This window comes from Oncorhynchus clarkii, chromosome 6 (genome assembly GCF_045791955.1).
Source record: "Oncorhynchus clarkii lewisi isolate Uvic-CL-2024 chromosome 6, UVic_Ocla_1.0, whole genome shotgun sequence".
NCBI classification, from domain to species: Eukaryota; Metazoa; Chordata; class Actinopteri; order Salmoniformes; family Salmonidae; genus Oncorhynchus; species Oncorhynchus clarkii.
The window spans coordinates 28,632,406-28,641,083 of record NC_092152.1 but is presented as its reverse complement, the minus strand read 5'-3'; the positions used below and the strand labels follow the sequence as shown (position 1 = coordinate 28,641,083).

The 8,678-nt window shown below is 37.7% G+C and overlaps 1 protein-coding gene across 1 annotated transcript; it reads left to right on the top strand.

Annotated features, from left to right (window-relative positions):
* The first annotated feature begins 639 nt into the window (after positions 1-639).
* LOC139410920 (ubiquitin-conjugating enzyme E2 D4) lies at positions 640-7,561 on the top strand. Its single transcript, XM_071156586.1, has 7 exons — positions 640-958; positions 2,497-2,560; positions 2,775-2,806; positions 2,915-2,992; positions 3,091-3,196; positions 4,370-4,463; positions 4,691-7,561. The coding sequence occupies exons 1-7, from the start codon at positions 935-937 to the stop codon at positions 4,734-4,736; spliced, it is 444 nt and encodes a 147-aa protein (XP_071012687.1). The 5' UTR covers positions 640-934; the 3' UTR covers positions 4,737-7,561.
* The last annotated feature ends 1,117 nt before the right edge of the window (positions 7,562-8,678 follow it).

Here is an 8,678-nt window from a genome sequence, read left to right as displayed (position 1 = left end):
AATAAATATTAACCAAAATATGAGAAGCATATAGATTTTCTTTACTTACAAAAGGGCAGTCAATAAATCGATGCTCATGTCTATAAAATAACTGCCTTCATTGTCAGATAGGTAGCTAGGCCAAAAAGCATAGGCCTAATAGATTGTAAATGGCTATAAGGCCACATCTTACGCCCCAAGCCGATATTTCATTTCAGAATGTATAAAAATTTGTTTACGACACAAATATATTTTAAATTGATCAGATACTTTAGTGGCCACTCTAAGCATGAAAATAAATGTCTTCAAAAATGGAACGGCAGTCGGGAGAATGTAAGACCGAAAGGTACCTACGTTTTTGTATGGAGGTCAATGAGTGTTTAATTTGGTTAACAAAACATTGAATAGCTTATTTGATCAAATAGACGTTTTGTAATGATTAGGTTGTAAAGAGTGTACCTATATAAGTATTTATCCCGCCAACCTTGAGAAAAAAACACTATATCGGCGTTGTGCCTGGTCGTCACTAGTTATTACAGCCACAAAGTCATAAAACACGCATATTTCTACAATGTATCTTCTTAAAATGTGATTTTAAACATAAACCTAACTACACTGCTAACATTATGCTATCTGGGCCCTGTTATCCCTCTCGCTTCGCCTCTTCCTGTCTGGTTAGGGTCAGCTGTCCAATGCATTTCTCGTCTCGCGATATTCCGGAACTCCTCTCCAGCAGCAGTGGAAGGAGAGAGGGGGTGAGAACGTTCTTATATTATACCTCAGTGGATGAGAAAGCTAGCCAACCTTGTACCGTGGAAACTACTAGTTATATTCGAAAGATCCCACGTTAGTTACATTATTTATATACATAAAGTAACTGGTTTGAAAAACATCGTAATTTAACCCAAATTATCTGTGCCAGTGTATTAGAGAGACATATCTAATTAAACGAGCAATGGCGTTGAAAAGAATTCAAAAGGTGAGTGTTTGTTATTGTTTGCTTATTTCTTCCTGTCATCCTGCGTTGCAACTAACGGAAACGTTAGTCAACTAAATAGTTATGCTTACAATCAGAAACGTTATAGTTCTCCACATTTCATGTAACACACACTTATTTGTGCTCCCCTTGAATACTTCACATATAGACAAAGACGAGTAACCAATGGTGGCCCTTTGCAATTGACGCATTGCATGCTAGTAAGCTGTTAGCTAGCTAACGTTAGCTTAGCAGGACAGTATTTTTTTTTGCAGGTTAGCGGTCCTCCCATCTAGTTAACGTTAGATAATACAAAGGGGCCTGTACCACTTGCATTTGGTTGGGGTACAAGTAATATGACTACATTTTGCGTGTATTTGTTATTTTTTTAATCACTAGTTAGCTAGTCATTTATTTGTCAGACGAACCCGGTGAGAGTACAATTTGGGGCTAGGTTGCTAATGCTAGCTAGCGGTAGCTATCTTTTGCCATCTTTGCTCCATCATGAATGAGTGTGCTGGAAACTAATGCGCACGCGTGACATATGACAGCTGTTTGCAGGTTGCCAAATACTGAACCCCAATGTCAATGTTGCCATATATGGAATGGCAAATGGGGCACTGGGGCAAGCAAGTGTATTTATAACAGAATGGACAGCGTTTGCATAAATAGTTAACTAACTAGTGTACTGATTGCTGTACAACAATAACAGTGATGTCATTCCATATAAACTCAAATGGTATACTGCTAGTAAACACCATAACTGCTAACATATGTGACTTTGGTGAACAATTGAAACAGCAGTGGGCTGTTTTTATTTTGTTTGTATTCTCACTGTAATTAAACTTTTCATTAGTAGGGATATTAGTTTTGTGAATTTGGCGAACAATTGAAACAGTGGTCTGTTTTAATTTTGTCTCTATTCTCACTGTAATAAAAGTAATACCATTTGTAGGGTGTAACATTATCATCACTTCACAGTATGGTACAGACGTGGCCTGTATAGTAATTGGTCATGTTAGCCTAAATTTCAAATTTGAGAAGAGGCTTTGATAGTTAATTTGGCTGTTACATCTTGATTTGTTAAAAAAGTTTGAAATATCCAATAAATGTCGTTCCACTTCATGATTGTGTCCCACTTGTTGTTGATTTTTCACAAAAAAATACAGTTTTATATCTTTATGTTTGAAGCCTGAAATGTGGCAAAAGGTCGCAAAGTTCAAGGGGGACGAATACTTTCGCAAGGCACTGTATATCCAATGCAAAAAAACATCTACATTTAAATGGTATTCATTTGCATATATTTCTGTTAATTCCCATGTATTCCTGTTAAATCCCACAAAGTTTCCACCTCTGAATATTCCCCAAAATGTGCAACCCTAAACCCTAGAATGAGTATGTGTGTCCATACTTTGACTGGTACTGTATATCTGTAACATATGAGACAGGTATATCCATGACAGAATTTTTTTCCTTATCTGCCACGTCAGCTAGAAGTGGACTCAAAAATGTCATTGATCTGTTATTGTTAATCTCTTTAGGAACTGACAGATTTGCAGAGGGATCCGCCTGCACAGTGCTCAGCGGGACCAGTTGGAGATGATTGTAAGTAACTATGGGATAAATCCTATATATTGATCACATGAAGGACATATTTGTCATGTTTTTAAAAAGTCTGTGCCAGACATTCAGTAGTGTGAAATGCACACCTACACTATACATACATTTAGGTAACTTTTGAGTGGGACCCATGCAATGGGCTAGGCTATGACATTGCATTGTTCTGTATTAATTGTAACCCATTTGAAATTGTATTTAGTGTTTCACTGGCAGGCGACAATAATGGGTCCGGTATGTGATTTAATTTCCCTTTTCTCTTATTAACATATAGCTTAGCAACAATTAAGCTTTTACGGGTATTCTTCTCCTTCTAAACATGTTTTTCTTCTATTCTTTTAGAATGACAGTCCTTATCAGGGAGGGGTGTTCTTTTTGACTATACACTTCCCTACAGATTACCCCTTCAAACCACCAAAGGTGAGTTTTAAAAGCACATAAGATCAGTTTACATTAGGAAACAATTCATAGTGCTAGCAGTATGTGCTGGTTGATAAAATGTTTCAATTCAATTGCAGGTTGCGTTCACGACAAAGATCTACCACCCCAATATCAACAGTAATGGAAGCATTTGTCTGGATATATTGAGATCTCAATGGTCGCCTGCGCTCACTGTATCAAAAGGTAAGCCCCTATGAATGTTTGTCTATAGTAGAGCTGGGATGATGAATAGAAAATTGATACCGATCAAACCAATTATTTCAGACATTTTACTGATATCGATGCATACTATAAACGTATTGTTCAATTTATCGTTATTGTGAAAATTCTGTCAATTTATCATGGACTTCTGTCCATATCGCCCAGCTCTAGTCTATAGGATCTGACATGAGGTTGGAATGAAATATTTCCAGGGATTACTTCAATATAACTTATTATGATGAGGGAAAATATATTTAAATATAATGCATAGGACCTTTTCAAATGTTAGCATTGATTTAAGGACAGAGACGGCATATCTCTCCAAACATGCTAATTTTAGAACTGTAGGCTTACACATTTAGTTGGTTTGTTTACAAGGCTTACCATTTTAAGAAACAATTGTTTGACCTAGTCCATGTCTCTCCAGGTATTTAAGTTTTATTATTTTAATGTAAAGGATACACATGGTATACACCATCCAACAAAATGTTTACTTGCAGGTTCCTTCTCGACAATGCAACAATAAGAAATAATAAAAGATAAGAATACGAATATAAAGTATATGGCTCAGTAGAATATAACTTTTTTTTTTTGCATAAGTATAGTACAGGAAGGCACAATTTATAATCTAATATTTATATGTGTTTTGGGAAGGGGTTTTTGCAGGGCCAGTGTTTAAATTGTGCAGTATTTAGTAATAATACTAAGTCTGGCAGCAGCAGTTGTGATGTGTGTATCATGAATGTACCGTACATGGGTGTGTATGGTATAATGTACAAGACAATTAGTTCAAATTCAGCAATCCATTGTTATTTTCTACTTCAAATGGTTGTCAGATAGTAAATATATTATTCTTAGACTTGAAGGGAAATCGTTATCATGTGCCACTTTGTCTCTCCGGTGAAGAGGTGGTCAACACAACAGCTTATGGATGCAATATGGATGAAAGCTGTGTGTAGATGTATTAAAGGCTCTTAGTTCCCCTAAAGAAAATGCATGGTTAAGAGCTGTTACAGAAGCATTTGGCCTCCTTTTTGCATAATAAAATATTGAAAATAAACATTTTATTGACATGTGTGCGTGGGGGTCTGCAGGGTGAGGGGTTTCAGATGTAGTTATTGAATTTTGATGATTTTCTTGTCAATTCTTTTTTAGTTCTCTTGTCAATCTGCTCTCTGCTTTGCGATCCGAACCCAGATGACCCTCTTGTACCAGAGATTGCACACACCTACAAAGCTGACAGGGAAAAGTGAGTGTGCCATAGTGTTTGATTCCTTTGTTTTGAAACTCCAGCATACTGGTATTCCTGAATAGGGCCTACTCCTCAAACAGTTAAATGTATATTTTAATGCCAACATTTTGGTCAATAGACCTTCATTTGATAACAATGTTTGTCAACCCTGGTGAAGGTCTAGAATACCAGTGTGCTAGTTCTGTTTTTCAGGTATAGCGCAAACCTTCAATTTTGTTTTACAGGTACAACAGACTAGCAAGAGAATGGACACAGAAGTATGCAATGTGAGAATGCCTGTGAAATGAAAACACTAAAAGAAGAAACACATGTTTAATATTAACACAAGGCAAACGAACAAGAGGGGAAACATAACTACACACTCTGGTTGGAGAAGGAAGCGATAAAATAAGGGACAGTGCAACCTGGCTGCTAAGTGCCGAGCTGCTGCCATGTGCCATTCTTCATGACTTGTATGGATCAGCTGAGCAAGGCCTAAGGGACTCCTGAAAGCACTCCCTTATGGAATACTGGAACCTCCCCATAGTCCAGACCACACCCTGACTTTAACTATTACTACTTCTATTGTGACTATTATTATCAGTGTTACTATTCATATTCTTATGATCACTTGTTATTATAATGATATCATTGTGTTATTCTACTGAATGCTGAAACATTGGGTTTTGAATTTGGAGGGGACTAGTTAGCAGCTTGGTTCGCACTCCTTTCAAAGGTACTTTCTTTGCCCCTCTGAATGTCTTGTATTACTGTATGTTTATGTATTCTGTGGCCTTGCTGTATTATTGTAACAACCTCCTCTCAGACGTAGAAGTGCAATTGAGTTGGAGTGCTCAGCACATAAAGGTGCATGGCTATATGCAGCAGCGTGGTTCAATGGCTCACTAAGACTCTGGAGATGGTTCTACCCAAACTCTCACACCCGGACATAATGTGAGACGATTCAGACAGTCATTCTGTATCCCCCTGAGCCAATTAATTTTATCCGTCAATGTATTTGGAAATGTCCCAAATGCAGTGACAGGTGGTCCTTGGAGAGCCTGGGGAGAGGTGCTATCAAGGTAAGCTGCCCTGGGTTGGACTGGCATCTGTGCTCATGGGCAAGAGACCAGGGAGAAAGTTCTGGAACCTCTACCACGTTTCTCACCTGTGTCGTCTATGTCCCTGCTTCTTGTCTTAGATCCATCCAGGGCTAGCATCTTACTTCATAAAATCCTACTGTAAGGTAGCACTTAAACCCTGGTAAAGCTCATCTCTTGAGTTTAACTACTCCCAGCCATACAGTTGAGTACACGCATAGCGTAACAGAATGTAAACTTGTGAGATTGGGATGGTTCATGAGGCTGGCGTTAGTGCAACCCTGCAAATACAGTAGCTCAGGTATATATTGAACTCACCTGTCTGAAAGGGCACTGTAGTGACCTGTGATGTGATGAAAATGACCAGATCTGTGTTGCACACTGACATGCTGCTTTAATCCAGAAGTTGTCTTTGGAGACTTTATCTGACATGGGTCATTCATTAGCTTTCCCTACTCAACTTCTCGCCGTTATCACAGATTGTTTTACTGTACAACACAATGATGTGAATGTTTTCAAACTGTTTTTGTTCATACATGCTATTGCTTTGAATATGCCATTGGTTAAAACTGGAGTCTTTTTTAATTTAGATGGGAGCTTGAAAATACGTTCTTTAATGACAACTGTTGCAGATCTATGAATGAACATGTAGTTTTGTTTTAGTGAGTAACTTGAACTCATCTTTTGTTTATTGTGAAGTTTCATTAGGTGTTTCACATGTTTCCCATGCCTTTTACATCTTAACATGAGCTGTAACCTGGGTCATGCCAGCTGCATATTTGTTTTAGCACATGTCTTGAGATTTTGTTCTTATCATTGGAACTTTATCTTTGTTTTTAGAGGGTCCACAATAGTGCACATAGGCAATACATTTGTAACCTAGTATTCTGCAAGCTTGATTGTAGTTTTTTTTTCACTAAAATGACCACCGTTGTGATTAATCTTGCATTAGTAATATCACATTTGATGTAAACATAATCCAGTGGAGGTGCTGGACTAGTTAGACTGCATCTGTCTTGAGCTATAAATTGTCTGTTGCCATGGAAAGGGAATAAAAAGTATGGGGGGGGGGGGGTATGAGAAATTTGGTCATCGAAACGCTTAATGGATTTAGTGAAAGATCATTTAGGTTGATTGGGGTGGAAAAGAGGTTGTAGTCTAGTCTACACTATACTGTAGCCTGGTTTGATTTAGGAGCCCGATGCATACTGTCATTATGAATTACATTTAGAATTGGTCATGAGGCTATGATTTTGACACACTGCTTTTTCACAATTGTTCTACAATTTAGCAGCAACGAATTGAATATCCACTGACTACAGTCAATCATCTGGCAGTCAAACCATTTCTTAAAAAGACTGAGGCAGTGAGTAATGCCACTGGACAAAACTTATTTCTTCAGCTTGCTTGATTTTGCGCCATATATTGCTTTGTTTGGTTATTTCGTTTTGTAATCTGTCTTCCAGTTGTCCGTTTTGTATGCAGTCAGCCTCAATCCATCAAATGTTTCTTTCAGTATGACATCATGGTTTGATCCAAAGAGATACAAACTGAATGATCTCATTGGTCCAATGGGTTCTCAATGGAGGTCATGATAGGCAGCTTGGCATGCTTTGCACTCTGGAGAACATTTTCACAACCATTTGTCAGATATCAGGGATTTCTTTACATTTCATTTGCCTGACACCTCTGACAAAATCTTAGCCTTAACCATCATTTTGTGTATAGATACTGTAAATTGCTATCAGGGCTAGTTTCCCCTAAAGGGAAATCAATTTCATTTTATCACTAGAGACTTGCAATTAATATGTAAATGGGACAACTAATTTTTTTAATGTACAGCCTTGCTAACTTGAAATTCAGGACCAGCCTTCATAAATAAATGCATCTCAATTTTCTAGGTATGTCATTAAGACTTCCCATCCCCATAACAAATTATCTCCCCTTGCATACACACATGACAGAAAATAACAATTGGGTTGTCAATTAAAAAAAATAAAACTCCTTTTTGTTTTATGTTTCTGCAATTAATTCCATTATTCATTTCTTGACTCATCTAAAACTATTGTAAAATATACATTACCTCATCTGTGTAGTTTTCAGTGTATATTTTTTTATCCATGTCTGGTCTGACGGGCTGTTGTCAGGGTTTTATCAACTTTGTAACAAATAATGAAATATCAGAGATTAGGGAGTTCAAGTTTCTACTCCATGGTTGCCTATACTGTGCAGACAAGACGGTTAAGAAAGAGTATGGCCAAAGAGACAACCAGCTGAAGCCATGTTGAATTGTCAATTATTTCAGAGACAAGTCAATGGATTTCACGAAACACAAACAGTATGAAGACTTAGAAAATGTGCTTTGTGTTCTATGGAAAACAATGAATGATGTAGAACTGACCTTCCATGGAGTTGCATTTTCCAGAGAATGCATAGAGTTGATTATGCCTTTTTTACGATGCCTATAATTTAACACATTTGCCACTAGAAATGTGTTAAACATCCACTGAATTAGTTAGCAAGTTTACTAGATACCTACAGTAGTTGTTCATTTAGCTAACCAAACCATCAGTCCTTTCTTGCCATTATGAAAATCAAATTCAACAATGTGAATCTTTTCAATATGACTTTCTTTCAAAACCATTTAATTCTACCGCGCAAATATACCATGCATTATAGGGAAAGAATGCACTCTAGCATGCCATTCAAGCCAATCAGAAACAAGTATTCAACAATGCCATGGTATTAAGTTAATTGAGCTAGCTGACCTGTGGCATGGCAGCAGCGGGCGATACTGAGTTTCCAGAAGTCCCACTCAGAGATAGAATTAATGTTGTAGGAACGAGTGAGAAGGATGGCGAGAAAGGCAAGACAGGTAAAACGGCACGAGGTCCGAACCCAAACCAACTGATAGACAAGCTAAGTACTTTCTCCTTGCTGAGACAAGTGCAGGATAGAACTGAATGCTCTGAGCAGTCGATGGATAGTGATCTTGAAATTGATCCTGACAAAAGTGAGGAGAAATAACCTGTGTTATCAGGTGAGAACCTCACCCCAATGATCAGGAAAATGCCAGAGAGGACTCTGACCCAGTGGGAGTAAGATTCATGGCGAAAGTGGATCCATCCCTTTT